General features: G+C 40.8%; 2 protein-coding genes across 2 annotated transcripts in view; both read left to right on the top strand.

Moving 5' to 3' along the window:
- Nucleotides 1–20,189, top strand: part of LOC133542916 (E3 SUMO-protein ligase PIAS1-like) — a 173,406-nt gene that overhangs the window by 132,943 nt on the left and 20,274 nt on the right. The gene's annotated exons all lie outside the window — the stretch shown is intronic.
- Nucleotides 17,035–18,378, top strand: rxfp3.3a1 (relaxin family peptide receptor 3.3a1). The gene has a single exon (XM_061887085.1). The coding sequence runs from the start codon at nt 17,126–17,128 to the stop codon at nt 18,119–18,121; it is 996 nt and encodes a 331-aa protein (XP_061743069.1). The 5' UTR covers nt 17,035–17,125; the 3' UTR covers nt 18,122–18,378.

Below are 20,189 nucleotides of genomic sequence, written 5' to 3'. Positions count from 1 at the left end.
TTCAACTACTGCCTGGCATGGTGCTCCAAAATAATCTCCTAGTAGGGTCACCTCGAACATTTGTCCTGTATTTGGAAACCTAAGTCGTTTCCATATTGAAGCATTTAAGAAGGAATTACCTTGAATGGGTAATAACACGTTTCTATCTCAATTATTCCCTTTTTGGTCCACAGGTTTGTTCTATTTATAGTTAATTACATTTTCCTAGAATTTTAAGCAAAGTTTAGGGGACACGTCGTTCAATGCATGAATAGATTAGCGCCCACGAGCTGGTCCTTTTGTGGAGTGTCCTGTCAAAGCCGCCATTCCACTGGAACTTTCAGTTTTGCTGATGAATGTATCGCATGTTTTCTGGGGCTGCAGAGTGGACACATAAGGTTAAATTGAGTGTGTCCACTCAGGTTTATGTGACTTGTCAACCATTTCCACTCCCGGCACATTCCAAAGCGTCATTATTGAGTGCCGACTACAGGTCCCATCCTTTGATGCGCATGGTCCTCCCTTTCAGAAAAATGACCACACCTTTAGTTTCTTTTCAGGCCCTTTTCAGCGGTCACTTGCTGTCACTCAAGTGTAAACTAACAAAGTACCAAACTAAAATCACTGAGGTGATCCTAGAGGGCAGTTTTCTAGCTCCCACCTGATATGAAGAAGTGGACCAGAAAGACATATTTGTCTTATTTCCAAAAAGCAAAAAGACTCTCCCAACTTTTTGTTGTTGGTTTGATTTTTGCTAAGAAGAAGTCATCCTCTTAGGAACTCAACAAGCGCACTGCACGCCTCATCCTTTATGGAATTAAGCTCTCATGTATTTCTTGAGTTGTGCAGTATTTTATTTATTGAATATTATAGATTATATTTTTACAGACTGATTTCAGTGGGAAAGTGTAAATGAGTCACTGTCTTTTCATTTTTTTTTGTTTCCTCTGGCGCTTTCTCACTCGGTACCATTAAGCTATTAACAAAACATGCTCATTTGTTGGACGGCAGCTTTAATAATGAATGCTCGCTAGCTAATGCAAATCTTATGAGTCAGTGAAAGTTTCATGTCTTTCGTCGTGAAGTCATTCCAGTGAGTCATCTCTTAATGGGTTCATGATTCATTAGAGGGAATTTGGGGTCGTCTAACAAGGAGCTCAACGGTGAAAAATGCCACAGCTGTGTGATTCAGGTTTAATTACAATTTATTTGTATTTATTATTCAGTCATCATCATCAGGCGGTTCACATTTGAAAGACGACACCTAACTATTTATCAACAGTGCTTTGAAAGTGGCCTCTGAGCTTAGAGTGTCACAGTTTGACAGAAAGTGCATCACCCAGCTGTTGGGATTGTTGCTTTCCCGTTGCTTGTTAAAGAGACAGCAAGTTGTGTAAAAAGTAGTGAAACATTGAACAGCCCACTCAAAATTCAACAATAAAGTTGTTTCCGTGTTTTGTCTCAATGCGGAAATTTCACCTACAGTGGGGAAAAAAAGTATTTAGTCAGCCATCAATTGTGCAAGTTCTCCCACTTAAAATGATGACAGGGGTCTGTAATTTTCATCATAGGTACACTTCAACTGTGAAAAACAGAATGTGGGAAAAAAAAATCCAAAAACTTCTATTTTGGTTTCATCTGACCACATGACATTCTCCCAATCCTCTGCTGTATCATCCATGTATCCATTTTGGTATAAACTCAACTCGTCGTGTTTGGAGGAAGAAGAATACTGAGTTGCATCCCGAGAACACCATACCTACTGTGAAGCATGGGGGTGGAAACATCATGTTTTGGGGCTGTTTTTCTGCTAAGGGGACAGGACGATTGATCCGTGTTGAGGAAAGAATGAATGGGGCCATGTATCTTGAGAATTTGAGCCAAAACCTCCTTCCATCAGTGAGAGCTTTGAATCGTTGACCGAATACTTATTTTCCACCATAATTTACAAATAAATTCTTTAAAATTCCTACAAAGTGAATTCCTAGATATTTTTTTTTCACATTCTGTCTCTCACAGTTGAAGTGTACCTATGATGGAAATTACAGACCTCTGTCATCAATTTAAGTGGGAGAACTTGCACAATCGGTGACTGACTAAATACTTTTTTTGCCCCACTGTACTTTTTCATGTAAATATTTAAGATTGCAATGACTAGCTTCCTGGCGACAAAAACTCAGCCTGACATTTGTGGCATTAAACAGTACCAAAATCCTTGCCTGTAAAAAAAATAAAAATAAAAGGATAAAAGTATCTAAAACTCTTGCTATTTTACACAAATTGAAGGAATTTCTAAGTTAAAAAGCATTGTACATTTTGTATAACTGACTGATTTTTCCATATCTAACATACTGTATTGAAGTGTGTGGTAGTGCCTGTAAAACATATTTATAAATCCAATCTACCTTTTGCAGAAAAGAGCGGGAAGGATCATAAGTGGAAATGCATACAGCGAACCTACGAACCCAATATTTAAACAGTTAAACATATTGACATTTCATGAATTGGTAGAGTATAATATATTAAAAATCATCTTTAAAGCAAATCAGAATTCCTTTATTGTCATTGTATGGAAACAACGAAATTGGACAGCAATCCAGCTCAGTGCTTTTAAAACAACCCACATAAAATAGTCTTAAAGGCCTACTGAAAAGAGATTTTCTTACTTAAACGGGGATAGCAGGTCCATTCTATGTGTCATACTTGATAATTTCGCGATATTGCCATATTTTTGCTAAACGGATTTAGTAGAGAACATCAACGATAAAGTTTGCAACTTTTGGTCGCTAATTAGGGACGGCGTGGCGCAGTGGAAGAGTGGCCGTGCGCAACCCGATGGTCCCTGGTTCAAATCCCACCTAGTACCAACGTCGTCACGTCCGTTGTGTCCTGAGCAAGACACTTCACCCTTGCTCCTGATGGGTGCTGGTTGGCGCCTTGCATGGCAGCTCCCTCCATCAGTGTGTGAATGTGTGTGTGAATGGGTAAATGTGGAAGTAGTGTCAAAGCGCTTTGAGTACCTTGAAGGAAGAAAAGCGCTATACAAGTACAACCCATTTATCATTTAATAAATAATACCGGAAGTAGCAGACGATGTGCGCGTGACGTCACGGGTTGTAGGGCTCCTCACATCCTTACATTGTTTATAATGATAGCCTCCAGCAGCAAGAGCTATTCGGACTGAGAAAGCGTCGATTTCCCCATTAATTTGAGCGAGGATGAAAGATTCGTAGATGAGGAAAGTTAGAGTGAGGCACTAAAAAAAGGGGAAAAAAGCGATGGCTCCGGGCGGCGGCAGTGGTAGCGTTTCAGATGTAATTAGACACATTTACTAGGATAATTCTGGAAAATCCCTTATCTGCTTATTGTGTTAATAGTATTTTAGTGAGATTCCAAAGTCATACCTGAAAGTCGGAGGAGTGCGGTGAATGCCAGTGTCTCTGAGAGAAGCCATGGAGGAGCCAAAATCACAGCTGCTTTTTTGACAGCTGCAGCAGGAGGTCCCATAATCCAGTGAAGTCTCCGGTAAGAGCTGACTTTATATCCCAATTTTCCCATCCAAAAACTTGCTGGTCGACGTAGAGAAACATGTTCGCTTGACCGCTCTGTGTTTAATCTTCACAACAAACAAACACCGGCTTTGTTTCGGTGCTAAAGGCAGCTGCAATCCACCGCTTTCCACCAACAGCATTCTTCTTTATAGTCTCCATTATTAATTGACCAAATTGCAAAAGATTCAGTAACACAGATGTCCAAAATACTGTGTAATTATGCGATGAAAAGAGACGACTTTTAGCCGTGTGTGGTGCTGGGCTAATATGTCCGCTACAACCCGAGACATCACGCGCACGTGTCATCATACGCGTCATCATTCCGCGACGTTTTCAACAACAAACTCTGCGGGAAATTTAAAATTGTAATTTAGTAAACTAAACCGGCCGTATTGGCATGTGTTGCGATGTTAATATTTCATCATTGATATATAAACTATCAGACTGCGTGGTCGGTAGTAGTGGGTTTCAGTAGGCCTTTAAGACGACAAACAATAATAATAAAAAAAAAAATTACATTTAAAAACATAATAAAATGTTAAAAACATAATACACAGCTGATTTCTATCAAGTTAATAAAGTGGTGAGTGTTAAGGTACGTGCAGAGTTTAGGGCAATAACAGCTCTAGGATAGAAACTGTTTTTCAATCTATTTGTCCATGCTTTGATGGTGGTATAGCGCCTCCCTGAGGGCAAGAGTTCAAACCAGTGGTGACCTGGGTGGGATGAGTCCCTGAGGATGCTGTTTGCTCTCCTGCTGCAGTATCTCTTACACAGCTCCTCTAGAGGACATGCAGTGATCCTCTGGGCCGCGTTTATGACCCCCTGTCATTTCTTTCTCTCTGTCGCCGTGCAGCTGGAAAACCACACGGAGATACCGTAGGTCAGTGTTGACTCAACGGAGCAGCGATAGAAGGACAGGAGCAGGTTATCCGCCAGATCCATTGTCCTCAGCCTTCTCAGAAAATACAGTCTTTGCTGAGCTTTTTTTCCAATTGTACTAAACAACATTCAAAACAGATTTGTAAAAAAGAGAACATAATTAGAATCTGAAAGGAACTGGGGCTTCACGGTTAGTGCGTCTGCCTCACAATACGAAGGTCCTGCAGTCCTGGGTTCAAATCCAGGCTCGGTATCTTTCTGTGTGGAGTTTGCATGTTCTCCCCGTGAATGCGTGGGTTCCCTCCGGGTACTCCGGCTTCCCCCCACCTCCAAAAACATGCACCTGGGGATAGGTTGATTGGCAACACTAAATTGGCCCTAGTGTGTGAATGTGAGTGTGAATGTTGTCCGTCTATCTGTGTTGGCCCTGCGATGAGGTGGCGACTTGTCCAGGGTGTACCCCGCCTTCCGCCCGATTGTAGCTGAGATAGGCGCCAGCGCCCCCCGCGACCCCAAAAAAGGGAATAAGCGGTAGAAAATGGATGGGTGGATGGATGAAAGGAACTGAGATCTTTAAGTCATCTACATTTAGAACAGTGGTAATGGAATTAAGTATTTCAATCAAAGGTGTTAGTTTATGGAACAATCTTGACAATGAAATAAAATCTCCGACTCTAGTCAATATATATTTAAAAATCATGATGATGAAAATATATGACTTGGAGTACGTCATTTTTTCCATGCGTAGTTATTTTGTTTTATTTTATTAAATATATATGTTATAGGGGTGTAACGGTGCACAAAAATTTCGGTTCGGTACGTACCTGGTTTAGAGGTCACGGTTCTGTTCATTTTCGGTACAGTAAGAAAACAACAAAATATAATTTTTTTTTGTGATTTATTTACCAAATGTTCTAAATCTTCCACCAAAAATATTTTTCTTAGTGAAATATTTGATGTGAAGTAATCAGAAACTTGAATAGGTCAATAATTCATAAGAACATTGATTTTGATTCAATAGTAAGTTTTGAGCAATGACAGTTTGAAAGAAAAAAACAGCTTTGTTTTATTAGTCAACTTTGCAACTTTTTCTAAATTTAAGTTTTAAGCTTTTTAATTTAACTTTTGTTATGTTTTTGTTTATTTTAATAGTATTTTAAGAATGTGCCGTGGGCTTTTAAAACATTAGCTGTGGGCTGCAAATGGCCTCCGGGGCACACTTTTGACACCCCTGCTATAGACAACAACAAAAAAAATCTGATAAATCAATGGGTAAAAAGCAGAGCCTGGCGACGCATGCGCGTTTATCATAACTCTTTCGCTCTCTCTGTCTCTGCCCCTCCCTCACGAATGCTTCTGCGTGCACAATTTGTTTTGTTTTCAATCCCTTATTAACCCCGAACGTACATTGAAAATACACGCGACCCTAACTTAAAATGCCAGACATTTGAGGCATTCAAGAAACTCCACCCGGACAGCCCCGCAAAGGAGGACATGTCCGGGGAAAAGAGGAGGTATGGTCAGTCTAACGTAGCCCTGTCGCTGCTAGCATGCAGTGTGTTGTGCCTCGGTGTGCGTTGTTTACACAACGTGCGGTACGCTACTTAAAATGTCCGTGTGGAAACTTGTTCGGTACACCTCCGAACCGAACAGAAACCCCTGTACCGAAACGGTTCACGTATATGTATACACACTGTATGTTTGTATGTATATATATATATATATATATATATATATATATATATACACACTGTATGTTTGTATATATATATATACACACTGTATGATTGTAGCTGAGATAGGCGCCAGCGCCCCCCGTGACCCCGAAAGGGAATAAGCGGTAGAAAATGGATGGATGTTTGAGGAACAGCTTTTAACTATTTTGAATTGCTCTCTTCAGACTGGGGTCTTCCCTGCCTCTTTTAAAGCGGTGGTGGTAAGGCCCCTTCTGAAGAAGAGCATTTTGGACCCAAATGTTTTTAATTACTACCGAGCTGTATCCAACTTGCAGTTTTTAGGTGCAATTTTAGAAAAACTGTTTTTTAACCAAGTCAATGACTTTTTAAATATAAATAACATTTTAGGAAGACACCAGTCTGGTTTCAGAATGGACCACAGTACTGAGACAACACTTTTAAAGATTTTGAATGACATCAGGTGGAATTTAGATAATAAAAAAACTAACAGTGTTGGTTCTGCTGGATCTAAGCACTGCTTATGACACAGTAGACCATTTTATTAAAGGCACCTGGTTGGCCGCCTCTCTGATACTGTTTTTAACTGGTTCTGCTCTTATCTCACAGATAAGTTTTATGTAAGCTTGGATGCATGTTCCTCGGGAACCCATGAGATAAAATTTGGCGTTCCTCAAGGCTCAGTTTTAGGTGCCATTCTTTTTCATCTTTATATGCTGTCTCTTGGGGATGTCATTAGGAGAAACGGCATCAGTTTCCACAGTTATGCTGATGACCAATAGATACACTTTTTAACTGTATTGTAGAAATCAAGTCATGAATGCCAGTGATTTTCCTATAGCTCAACCGGGACAAAACAGAGGTTTCAGTTATAGGTCCTGAAGACCAGAGGCAGAAACTTTTGCCAAAATTACAAGATTTTAAACCAACCAAAATCTGGGCGTAATTTTTGACTCCGAGCTGACTTTTATCCCACATATTAAAAATGTTACAAAAACAGGTTTTTATCATGTTGAGAACTCCAGAGTCCGCCCATTTCTATGGCTATTGCAATGCCCTGCTCTCTGGCGGGTAATGATGACGTGTACGCAGGACGTCCCGCGTTTTTAGGAAGTGTGAGCGCTACGCACGCACACAGGTAAAAGTCGTCCGCTTTAACCGCATAATTACACAGTATTTTGGAGATCTGTGTTGCTGAATCTTTTGCAATTTGTTAAATTAATATTGGAGAAGTCACAGTAGAAAGATGGAGGTGGGAAGCTTTAGCCTTTAGCCACACAAACACACGGTGATTCCTTGTTTAAAATTCCCGGAGGTGAAAATTTACTATGGATCAGAGCGCGGTCAAGCAGACATGGATCCCAACCGAATGTCAACCAGCAGGTTTCGGTGAGAAAATTGTGGTTAAAAAGTCGTCACTTACCGGATATCAGCTGAGCTTGTGCTGTCCATAGCTGCCCTCAACACACCCGTGGACAAAACCCCTCTGACTATCAGGTAATATTAAACTCACTAAAACACTAGCAACACAATAGAAAGATAAGGGAATTCCCAGAATTATCCTAGTAAATGTGTCTAAAAACATCTGAATACGTCCCAATGATATCGCGGTTTTTTTTTTTGTTTTAACTTTTTTTTTTTTCTAGTCCGTCGCTATCAATATCCTCAAACACAAATCTTTCATCCTCGCTCAAATTAATGGGGAAATTGTCGTTTTCTCGGTCCGAATAACTGTTTTAGTTGGAGGCTCCCATTAAAATCAATGGGAATATACGAGGAACCCCCACACTTGCGACGTCATCGTCTGCGACTTCCGGTAAAAGCGAGGCCTTTTCAGGAAGTACCAAAAGTGGCGAACCTTATGGTCGATTTTCTCTACTAAATCCTTTCAGCAAAAATATGGCAATATCGCGAAATGATCAAGTATGACACATAGAATGGACCTGCTATCCCCATTTAAATACGAAAATCTCATTTCAGTAGGCCTTTAATCAGGCTTTTAACTAACCATCTGTATTTTATTATTTGATTATGTTATTTAAATTTAAATCATATGTTTTGTAAAAAAAAAAGACCTATTGCAAGCTCGGAGAGATGTCACACTCATGCAGTGTGTGGTTTTTACACGCAAGGATTTTGCCACCATAGACATCAACATCCGAACTCGCTCAGTCATCACAACTCATGCATTACTAACACGCTTTGTTCTAAAGCACCGTCAACTGCAACCCCGCTCGAGATGTTACACCCTTTTCCAGTCTCGCGTCCTATCTAGCATTGAAAATGTAAATATTCGACAGTAAACTAAGTGAGGTGGGCTGGCCGTGTTGTGTTTCGCCTGTGCAGGAATACATACAAATCCTCTACAGCGCCCTCCTGTGTTATGTTATTACAGCATTTATAATTACTAATATATTATTTTCTGCTCCCCGCTGACAATGTCTTGTGTCGGACAAATGGTGCAGAGACAGAAATGCACGTCCCAAGCGGTGTGTACACTTTTGCATACTGGATGTGTTACTTTCCCAACCTTTATTCAACCCAGGCATAGTTTTCATGAGGAAAAACCTCACAACTTCAAGGGCAAACACAAATGTTACACACAGTTTTAATATTTGCTGGTTATTTATGTACCTACTGCCATCTAATGCAAAAACATATAAGGGCCATTCCACCAAATCAATGCCAAAATCAGTTTCAAGAACTCAAAATGTGTATTGACCCTTCTTAGGCATTTCTTTAGTTATTGTTGTATATATTATATTGCTAAGACAGTCATTGGAGTAACAGCAGTGAGTTTTAGCATAGAACAGTATACAATAAATCTAGCCATTTATGTTGGTAGTGTGTTGACACCATGTATATGTGTATATATATATATATATATATATATATATATATATATATATATATATATATATACACACACACACATATGAAATTGTTATAAATTATAATTATGTACAAAAAAATAGGTAACAGGTCTGTGCAAAGATGTTAACACACCCTAGTCTTAGTTAAACTATAATTAAATATTTGGAAAAATAAATGAGTGAACTTATACTTTTGGCCTATGACCCGCGAAGGATTAGAAGGGTGCAATTTCTTGTTGACGACGTGACTTGTGGAATCGTACTCATTTTTTTTTTTTAAACATTTGTTCATTAGGTTTTAGACACAAATAAATAAATAAAAACAGAAATCGATAAATGTTTTAATAAATAATAAAAAAAAAACACTGACAGATATCAACATAAAACCACAGCCAACTGCATTGCCGAATAGCCCCAGCGCATACTTGCCAACCTTGAGACCTCCGATTTCGGGAGATGGGGGGCGTGTTTAAGAGGGGAGGAGTATATTTACATCTACAGTTCATCAACTCAAGTATTTCATATATATATATATATATTTATATACATATGCATGAAATACTTGACTTTCATTGAATTCTAGCTATATATATGTATTTTATTATATATATAAATAAAATAAATAGTTGGATTTCAGACGGCACCTATCAAACACACAGTAGTAAAAACAGTTGTTCTACTAACTGTACTGTGCTTGCTGGTTACTAAAAAAAACAACAACAACACATACCTTTCACTATTTGAGTAACCTTTGTTCTGCCATTTGCGTACTGGCGAGAGTCACTTACCGTCAGGTGCGCAACAGCACATAAATCGTTGGCCAATCAAAAAGCAACCCCATAACGCTATAGCCAACATTCACCGGGAGATGGCGACAGACAACATAGAATCACTCTATTACAGACGGCGTTGCCATGGCTGTAACTTCCTCGTTCTTCTGCTTCGTCTCCTTGTGTGTGCAGTTTTTTATTAAAATCCGTAGATTTTGTAGCGTGATTGGGCAGGCAAGCTGTTTATACAGTGGAAAAGCGAACTTGAAAACAGGCCGTCCCCCCTCAGGTCAGCATGAAGTTGGAGGGGGCGTGGCCTCCAGCTCCGCTGAATTTCGGGGGATTTCCGGGAGTAAATTTATTCCCGGAGGTTTTTGGGAGAGGCGCTGAATTTCGCGAGTCTCCCGGAAAATCTGGGAGGGTTGGCAAGTATGCCCCAGCAATATACAGCGACCAACAAGCCCACATAAGGCTCATCAACCACCCACATTTCATTGGTGTTTTAATCAAATTTTACTTTTTTTGAATAATGTGGACGAAGATAAATAAATAAATACAAATGAACTATTTCATTAGGCAAAGTGTCGTGCACGTTGATCTGACTCCATATTTAATAAACACAATTTAAAAACATTTCATTTCAACTACCTTTAACACACGAAAAAACAGCACTTGTTGGCAAACCGTGCTTTCTAAAACTGGACTTTTTAATTATTATATTTTTACATATTTGTGTTGCTACGTTTATTTTCTTAACAAAACATAATTTTGAATTAGTTCTCTCTTTAGTCGTGTCCCTGTATTTTCACTCAGTCCTGTTACCCTAACACACACGGAGGGACAGATTTGACACAATTACATGTTTCTTTAAATATGTTTTAAACATATAAATTAGATATAATTGGAATCAAATGCATAAGTATGTTAAAAATTATTTTATGTACATGTTCTTTTGGAATGTAATTATCTCAATATTTAATCACTCATTGATTGCATTATTTCATTTAATTATATCATAATTTGAATGTTTCACATAAGTACTGAAATAATGAAATCAAAAAATAAGTTATTGAAAAGTTCAATAAATATTGAAATAATTATTTAAAATATGAAATAATTGGGGCTTCACGGTGGAAGAGGGGTTAGTGCGTCTGCCTCACAATACAGAGGTCCTGCAGTCCTGGGTTCAAATCCAGGCTCGGGATCTTTCTGTGTGGAGTTTGCATGTTCTCCCCGTGAATGCGTGGGTTCCCTCCGGGTACTCCGGCTTCCTCCCGCTTCCAAAGACATGCACCTGGGGATAGGTTGATTGGCAGCACGAAATTGGCCCTAGTGTGTGAATGTGAGTGTGAATGTTGTCTGTCCATCTGTGTTGGCCCTGTGATGAAGTGGCGACTTGTCCAGGGTGTACCCCGCCTTCCGCCCGATTGTAGCTGAGATAGGCGCCACCGCCCCCCGCGACCCCGAAAGGGAATAAGCGGTAGAAAATGGATGGATGGATGAAATAATTGAATGTAATTTTACTTTATATACACACATTTATGTATGAATTCATCATTAAAACATTTAAATGATAATTTTGATAGCGAGACACAAATATATTGTGATTTTTTTTTTTTTTTTTTAGTTTTTATGTTAGGAAAATAAACCTAAAATATAATTGTTAACACAAATATGTAAAAACTTATTTTTAAAAGTCCAATTTGAGGAATTAGAAAGTAAGTTTTCCTTTGTTCAAGGTAGTTTAAATTAATATTTAAAATTGTGTTTTATTATATCTGGACTCTGCTTAATACATTTTATTGCATTTTGATGTTGTATTTCTTGGGGATTCGGTTGAATGGCCCATTATTGGCTATATGGTGAACATGTTTAGTGAATATTCATTTTCCTGTCGCGGCACAGTGGTTGGGATTCACTGTGTTCCAGCACGAGAGGTCATAGCTCGAATACTAGCACTGCCTACACTATAAAATGCAGGCAATTCTGCCATTGTGTCTCAGAAGTCCCTCAGATAGCAGCACTGCTTAATTGTCACGTCTTAACCACCAAAAGGGAAATATTTGTACAATATGTTCTGAATACTCAGATCCAAAATGTGTGTTTGATGTCCGTTTGTATGCTTTTTATGTGGACGGTGCAAAGAAGTCGTTTATATCTTTTGTAATAACACGCAAAGTAAGAAAGGGCTGGAGTCAGCACACCTGCACTCACTGCCTTAAAATATTCACCGCTCTGCAAACAGTTTGAGGCTTCGAAAGAAGTGTGGAGTGAATACAGTACAGTAGTCACTTTGTACAAATATACCAAGAAATATTTATTACCTGCATTGGAAGAAACGCTTCACTTCTTGAATGTTAATTGTTTAAAAGGATTTAGATGTATTAAATTTGCTTTCTGATATTTAAGTCTTCGTCTTTCCTTTCGAGCAGTGAAGTCAATTTGGATTTTTAGCAGGAGTTTGATGTTATGAACCCCTATGGCGGCGAAAGTTGGGACCCCAGGATGCAGGAACCAGGAGGACAAAGGGCAGGTAAGAGTTTTTATTATACTCATAGGAAGAAGCAGTCACGCATGCAAAGGGCTAAACCAGGGGTGTCAAACTCGGGCCCGCGGGCCAAATTTGGCCCGCCGTGCAATTTCATTTGGCCCTTGAGGCAATATCAAATCAACATTAGAGCTGGCCTGCCGGTACTATACATGTAACACTGCATTCGCCGCTAATACTCATACTTGCCAACCCTCCCGATTTTCCAACCATTCGCCCGAATTTCTCCAGATTTCTACCCGGACAACAATATTGGGGGCGTGCCTATAAGGCACTGCCTTTAGCGTTTTCGACAATATGTTGTCACGTCCGCTTTTCCTCCATACAAACAGCGTCACATAATACTGTATATGCGACTTATACACATTTAGGGGAATGCCAGCATACTTTCTCAACAGCCATTCAGGTCAGAATGAGGGTGGCCGTATAAACAACTTTAACACTGTTACAAATATGCGCCGCCCTGTAAACCCACACCAAACAAGAATGACAAACACATTTCGGGAGAACATCCGCAGCGTAACACAACATAGACACGACAGAACAAATACCCACAATTCATTGCAGCACTAACTCTTCGAGGACACTACAATATGCACCCCCCGCTACCACCTAACCCCGCCCCCCCACCTCCAACCCCACCCATCTCATTGTTATTTTATTTCAAGATTTATTAGCCTGTGGAAAAATGTAATGTTGATATTTACCTCAGAAGGCTGCAAATAGAAAATAGGCATTCAATGTTTTATTTAGATTTTATCTATTTTATCATTGATGTTTTTTTTGTTTTTTGAAAGTTGATTTTGCACTGTTAAGTTATATAAGTATTGCTTGTTCCATATTCATTGTTCAAGCGAATCAGTGTAGCAAACTGAGCAATAATTTACGCTTTATTCATGCACTTTCTCTTGCTACTTCAAGGCTTAAATGTTTGATTTATTCATTATTGTTATTTTATTTTCAAATTCATTATTAGCCTGAGGAAAAAGTTCATTTTGATATTTACCTCAGAAGGCTGCAAATAGAAAAAAGGCACTCAATTTTTATTTAAATTTTATTTGATATGCCATTGATATTTTTTTATTATTATTTGAAACTGGATTTTGCATGTCACTATAAAGTTATATAAGCCTTGCTTGTTCAATATTCATTGCAAAACTTGTTTGGTTCCCTATTAAAAGGTTAATTTGTTCAACCTTGGCCCCGCGGCTTTGTTCAGTTTAAAATTTCGGCCCACTCTGTATTTGAGTTTGACACCCCTGGTCTAAACATAATTCATCCCCGAGCCCTGAGGAACAGGCGAGGCAGGCATAAATAGTAGCCTGATTGGCAACTGAACCCAGCTGTGCCAGGCCGCCAATCAGGGACCGGTGAAGGAGACGAGCGCTCAGGGAGAAAAGCAGGAAGGGGAACAAAAATAAGAGCCCCGACAGGAAACACACACAAAACGAGGAACCACCACCAGAAGTGAAGTGACAGATTGTCACAATTGAGACTCATAGTGAATTTAGTTGTGTTTATGTGGGTTTGTTCTCATGCCCAAAAACATGCTTTGTATACAGCAGAGGTTCCCAAACTTTTTGACGAGGGGGGGCAGCATATGGTTAAAAAAAATTTGGCCGGGGGCCAGGTATGTGTGTGTGTATATATATATATATATATGTATATATGTATGTGTGTGTGTGTATATATATGTATGTATATCCATCCATCCATCCATTTTCTACCGCTTATTCCCTTTTGGGGTCGCGGGGGGCGCTGGCGCCTATCTCAGCTACAATCGGCGGAAGGCGGGGTACACCCTGGACAAGTCGCCACCTCATCGCAGGGCCAACACAGATAGACAGACAACATTCACACTCACATTCACACACTAGGGCCAATTTAGTGTTGCCAATCAACCTATCCCCAGGTGCATGTATGTATATATATATATATATATATGTGTGAATATATATATGTATATATACATGTGTGTATATGTATATATACATGTATGTATGTATGTATGTATATATATATATATATATATACATGTACTGTATGTATGTATGTATGTGTATATATATGTATATATGTATGTATGTATATATATATACACATACATACATACATACTGTATATGTATGTACATATATATATCCATCCATTTTCTACCGCTTGTCCCTTTTCGGGGTCGCAGGAGCCTATCTCAGCTACATTCGGGCATATACTGTATATACATATATACTGTATATATGTATATATATATACTGTGTATACATATATACTGTGTATACAAATATATATACACATATTTTTACTGTATATATACATATATGTATACATACACATATAAATGTATATGTTTATATATATATAAATACATATACAATATATGTATATATACTGTATATACACATACAATATATGTATATATACACATACAATATATGTATATATACACATACAGTATATGTATATATATATACAGTATATGTATATATATACATATACTGTGTATGTATTTATATATATAAACATACATATATATGTGTATATATACATATATGTATATGTATACATATACAGTGTATGTATATATATATATACATACAGTATATGTATTTATATATAAACATATACATATATGTGTATATATACATGTATGTATATATATATATATATATGCATATAACTTAATTTGCACTGAAAAGAATCAATCTAAATATAACATATTAAATTAATAATATATTTAATGGGATTTTGGTATAATACAGATTTATTTACCATAATTTTAGTGCAAAAAAATACATTTAATAGATTTTTTTATTTTTTTTTAAGTTTCACATGGAATTGCCGCAGGGCATATAGTATGCGCCTGCCTTGAAGTACTGCTGGGTCAAACTCGCTTCCCAAAATAATTAGCGGATGCTTAGTATTACCGCCCGGTCAAAGTTGTGACATCACGAGTGACACTTCCCCTGTCATCATTTTCAAAATGGAGGAAGCTGATTTCAATACCGGTAATTTGAAATCGCATAAAGACAAGCAGATTAAGAGCTATTCATTAGGATTTAAGGTCCAAGCTTACATCACACTCAAATTTTTACTGCATTCCTTTGGTAAGTGCCGGAGTGAGAAGAGGTTTTAAAATAATTAGCGCATTCTTACTATTACCGCATGCCTTTGGTAAGCACAGGAGTGAGAAGAGGTTTTAAAATCATTAGCGCATGCTTACTTTTACCGCATGCCTTTGGTAAGCACAGGAGTGAGAAGAGGTTTTAAAATCATTAGCGCATGCTTACTTTTACCGCATGTCTTTGGTAGGCGCAGGAGTGAGAAGGGGTTTTAAATTAATTAGCGCATGCTTACTTTTACCGCATGTCTTTGGTAAGCGCAGGAGTGAGAAGAGGTTTTAAATTAATTAGCGCATGCTTACTTTTACCGCATGTCTTTGGTAAGCGCAGGAGTGAGAAGAGGTTTTAAATTAATTAGCGCATGCTTACTTTTACCGCGTGTCTTTGGTAAGCGCAGGAGTGAGAAGAGGTTTAAAATTAATTAGCGCATGCTTACTTTTACCGCATGTCTTTGGTAAGCGAAGGAGTGAAAAGAGGTTTTAAATTAATTAGCGCATGCTTACTTTTACCGCATGTCTTTGGTAAGCGCAGGAGTGAGAAGAGGTTTTAAATTAATTAGCGCATGCTTACTTTTACCGCATGTCTTTGGTAAGCGCAGGAGTGAGAAGAGGTTTTAAATTAATTAGCGCATGCTTACTTTTACCGCGTGTCTTTGGTAAGCGCAGGAGTGAGAAGAGGTTTAAAATTAATTAGCGCATGCTTACTTTTACCGCGTGTCTTTGGTAAGCGAAGGAGTGAAAAGAGGTTTTAAATTAATTAGCGCATGCTTACTTTTACCGCATGTCTTTGGTAAGCGCAGGAGTGAGAAGAGGTTTTAAATTAATTAGCGCATGCTTACTTTTACCGCGTGTCTTTGGTAAGCGCAGGAGTGAGAAGAGGTTTAAAATTAATTAGCGCATGCTTACTTTTACCGCGTGTCTTTGGTAAGCGAAGGAGTGAAAAGAGGTTTTAAATTAATTAGCGCATGCTTACTTTTACCGCATGTCTTTGGTAAGCGCAGGAGTGAGAAGAGGTTTTAAATTAATTAGCGCATGCTTACTTTTACCGCATGCCTTTGGTAAACACAGGAGTGAAAAGAGGTTTTAAATTGATTAGCGCATGCTTACTTTTACCGCATGTCTTTGGTAAGCGCAGGAGTGAGAAGAGGTTTTAAATTAATTAGCGCATGCTTACTTTTACCGCATGTCTTTGGTAAGCGCAGGAGTGAGAAGAGGTTTTAAATTAATTAGCGCATGCTTACTTTTACCGCATGTCTTTGGTAAGCGAAGGAGTGAAAAGAGGTTTTAAATTAATTAGCGCATGCTTACTTTTACCGCATGTCTTTGGTAAGCGAAGGAGTGAAAAGAGGTTTAAAATTAATTAGCGCATGCTTACTTTTACTGCATGTCTTTGGTAAGCACAGGAGTGAAAAGAGGTTTTAAATTAATTAGCGCCCTGCGGCAATTCAAGGAAATACGGTAATTCTATTTTGGGCCCCAATTTCCCTGCTGACCGCTGGGTGGCAGCAGAGAGTCGTGTTGATCGATTCACCTCAATGTTTCTGTTCGTATATCAATCAGCAGTCACGTCATATTATTGACAAGTGCGTGGTGACGATGACCTCTGTGATGAAGAAGATGCTCCTCAGGAAGGGGGGGGGGGCCGTGTAAAGATGCTGCGGAGTTGAGCTCCATCATCCATCACACTTCTTCTGAGTTGGAAGCGGAAAGATGGCTGAAGACAACCAAAGTCAAGTTTCCAACCGGACCGCGTCGGACCTTTTCAGGCAGCTGGAGGACGTGGACGTGTCGGCGGACGGGAGCCCGCTCCTCCGCGTCCTCATCTGCTGCGTGTACTCCGCGGTGTGCGCCGCGGGTCTGCTGGGCAACCTGCTGGTTTTCCTGCTGCTGGGCGCCCGGCGGCAGCGCAGGACGTCCAGGTTGGATTTCTTCGTGCTCAACTTGGCGGTGACCGACTTCCAGTTCGTGCTGACGCTGCCCTTCTGGGCGGTGGACACGGCGCGGGACTTCAGCTGGCCGTTCGGGGACGCCATGTGCAAGGCGGTGCTGTCCGTCACCGTCATGAACATGTACGCCAGCGTCTTCTTCCTCACCGCCATGAGCGTCACCAGGTACCTGGCGCTGGCGTCCGCGCTGCCGCACACCTGCGCGCGCAGCTCCCGCCGCTCCGACCGATGCGCCTGCGCGGCGATTTGGACGCTCGCCACCGCGGCCACGTTGCCGACGGCCGTCTTCTCCACCGTCAGCCGCGTCTCCGGGGAGAACCTGTGCCTGCTGAAGTTCCCCGGCGGCCAGGACTGGCTGGCGGTCTACCACCTCCACAAGATCCTGGTGGGCTTCGTGGTGCCCATCTGCGTGGTGTCCGTCAGCTACGTCCGGCTGCTGCGCCTCATCCGCACCAGGAGCATGAAGACCGCCAACCCCAGGCGGAGGTCCAGGGTCACCAAGTCCGTCACCATCGTGGTCCTGTCCTTCTTCCTGTGCTGGATGCCCAACCACGCCATCACGCTGTGGAGCGTCCTGGTCAAGCTGAACGCGGCCAAGTGGGACCGGGCCTACTACGTGGTGCACACCTACGTCTTCCCGCTCACCGTGTGCCTGGCGCACGCCAACAGCTGCCTCAACCCCGTCATCTACTGCCTCATGCGGCCCGAGTTCAGGACCAGGCTGAGGCGGCTCCTCCACCGCGGACACGCCAACACTTAGCGAGGCGCGTAATGCGTAATTACGCACGGCTCTGCCGCGTCTGGCAACCGCTTGTGGGCACCGGGAGCAGGGGCGCCGCTAGGGATTTTGGGCCCCATGAAAATAATCTTTACAGGGCCCCCAACACATAATTTCATCATCATTAGGGACCTCTCTGGGCCCCCCTCCGTCATGGGCCCCTAGAATCCGTCTCCTTTACCCCCCCCCCCTTTTCGACGCTTATGGGGTCGATCCAAATATGTCGTTATTAGTGTTGTCCCGATACCACACAAAAATTATTTCTATACTTTTCGGTTCTTTTGGGGCAGGAGTCGGTAACCTGCAGCTCTTTAGCGCCACCCTAGTGGCTCTCTGGAGCTTTTTCAAAAATATATGAAAAATGGAAAAAGATGAGGAGGAAAAAAAATAAATTCCATCCATCCATCCATTTTCTACCGCTTATTCCCTTTGGGGTGATGGGGGGCGCTGGTGCCTATCTTAGCTTCAATCGGGCGGAAGGCGGGGTACACCCTGGACAAGTGGCCGCCTCATCGCAGGGAAAAAAAAAAGAAGAAAAAAAACATTTTTTGTTTTAATTTGGTTTCTTTCGGAGGAAAAACATGACACAAACCTCCCTAATTGCTATAAAGCACACTGTTTGTATTAAACATGCTTCACTGATTCAAGTATTTGGTGAGCGCCGCTTTGTCCTACTCATTTTGGCGGTCCTTGAACTCACCGTATCAGGGGTGGGCAACCCGCGGCTCTGGAGCAGCATGCGCCTCTTTAGCGCCGCCCTAGTGGCTCTCTGGAGCTTTTTCTTAAATATATGAAAAATGGAAAAAGGTGAGGGGGAAAAAACATTTGTTGTTTTAATTTGGTTTCTTTGGGCCCCCCACAATCCCAAAAGGGACTAAGCGGTAGAAAAATGGATGGATGGATGGGAGGACAAACATGACACAAACCTCCCTGTTGGTATTAAACATGCTTCACTGTTTCAAGTATTTGGTGAGAGGCGTTTTGTCCTACTCATTTTGGCGGTCCTTGAACTCACCATAGTTTGTTTACATCAGGGGTGGGCAACCCGCGGCTCTGGAGCCGCATGCGCCTCTTTAGCGCCGCCCTAATGGCTCTCTGGAGCTTTTTAAAAAATATATGAAAAATGGAAAAAGATGAGGGGAAAATAACATTTTTTGTTTTAATTTGGTTCCTTTGGGCCCCCCGCGACGCCAAAAGGGAATATGCGGTAGAAAATGGATGGATGGATGGGAGGACAAACATGACACAAAAATCCCTAATTGCTATAAAGCACGCTGTTTGTATTAAACATGCTTCACTGATTCAAGTATTTGGTGAGCGCCGTTTAGTCCTACTCATTTTGGCGGTCCTTGAACTCACTGTATCAGGGGTCGGCAACCCGCGGCTCTGGAGCCGCATGCGCCTCTTTAGCGCCGCCCTAGTGGCTCTCTGGAGCTTTTTCAAAAATATATGAAAAATGGAAAAAAGGTGAGGGGGAAAAAACATTTTTTGTTTTAATTTGGTTTCTTTGGCCCCCCACTACCCCAAAAGGGAATAAGCGGTGGGAAATGGATGGATGGATGGGAGGACAAACATGACACAAACCTCCCTGTTGGTATTAAACATGCTTCACTGTTTCAAGTATTTGGTGAGCGGCGTCTTGTCCTACTCATTTTGGCGGTCCTTGAACTCACCATAGCTTGTTTACATCAGGGGTCGGCAACCCGCAGCTCCGGAGCCGCATGCGCCTCTTTAGCGCCGCCCTAGTGGCTCTCTGGAGCTTTTTCAAAAATATATGAAAAATGGAAAAAGGTGAAGGGGAAAAAAACATTTTTTGTTTTAATTTGGTTCCTTTGGGCCCCCCGCGACGCCAAAAGGGAATATGCGGTAGAAAATGGATGGATGGATGGGAGGACAAACATGACACAAACCTCCCTAATTGCTATAAAGCACACTGTTTGTATTAAACATGCTTCACTGATTCAAGTATTTGGTGAGCACCGTTTGGTCCTACTCATTTTGGCGGTCCTTGAACTCACCGTAGTTTATTTACATCAGGGGTGGGCAACCC

Source organism: Nerophis ophidion, linkage group LG25 (assembly GCF_033978795.1).
Source record: "Nerophis ophidion isolate RoL-2023_Sa linkage group LG25, RoL_Noph_v1.0, whole genome shotgun sequence".
Classification (NCBI taxonomy): domain Eukaryota; kingdom Metazoa; phylum Chordata; class Actinopteri; order Syngnathiformes; family Syngnathidae; genus Nerophis; species Nerophis ophidion.
The sequence above is the reverse complement of the archived record's forward strand: the minus strand, read 5'-3'. Positions and strand labels throughout refer to the sequence as shown.

Excerpts from the sequence above, each read along its gene's own strand:
- rxfp3.3a1 (XM_061887085.1), top strand. The coding sequence starts at position 17,126 with ATGGCTGAAGACAACCAAAGTCAAGTTTCCAACCGGACCGCGTCGGAC.